The sequence below is a fragment of the Penaeus monodon genome, chromosome 30 (genome assembly GCF_015228065.2).
Source record: "Penaeus monodon isolate SGIC_2016 chromosome 30, NSTDA_Pmon_1, whole genome shotgun sequence".
NCBI classification, from domain to species: domain Eukaryota; kingdom Metazoa; phylum Arthropoda; class Malacostraca; order Decapoda; family Penaeidae; genus Penaeus; species Penaeus monodon.
Window position 1 is genome coordinate 3,443,384 of NC_051415.1, and position 394 is coordinate 3,443,777.

General features: G+C 40.9%; 1 protein-coding gene across 1 annotated transcript in view; it reads right to left on the bottom strand.

Moving 5' to 3' along the window:
• Positions 1–394, bottom strand: part of LOC119592459 (serine/arginine repetitive matrix protein 2-like) — a gene marked incomplete in the record, with an annotated part of 34,461 nt that overhangs the window by 26,613 nt on the left and 7,454 nt on the right. The window contains 1 exon segment of the mRNA XM_037941282.1: positions 129–278. Coding sequence (XP_037797210.1) covers positions 129–278 — 150 coding nt within the window.

Sequence of the window (394 nt, forward strand, 5' to 3'; positions counted from 1 at the left end):
GAACTTGAAACCAGAAAATCCTCATGCATCACTTATTGTTATTCACCCTTAGGCGTACCTAATGGATAAATGATCTTAATCTTATTATCCGACAGAAAGGTGACTGAACAGCATCACTCTACACCTACCTTAGCTGGATCCATCAGCTGTTCTATCTGACGGTCTCTGCGGATCAAATCCTCTTCAAGGCGTCGTGTGCGCGTCTTGAGGCCAGAGTTCTCTTCACGCAGCTCTCCGAGGTGTCTTCGGAGTTCTTGTATTTCCTGGTACTGCTCTTCCTGTTTCCATAAATCAATAAAAAAAAAGGGGGTGAACATGATGAAAAATACGATCTACAACATTAACACTTAAGTATTATTACCAGAATATTTGTAGTTGTAATGGCTGATATTCT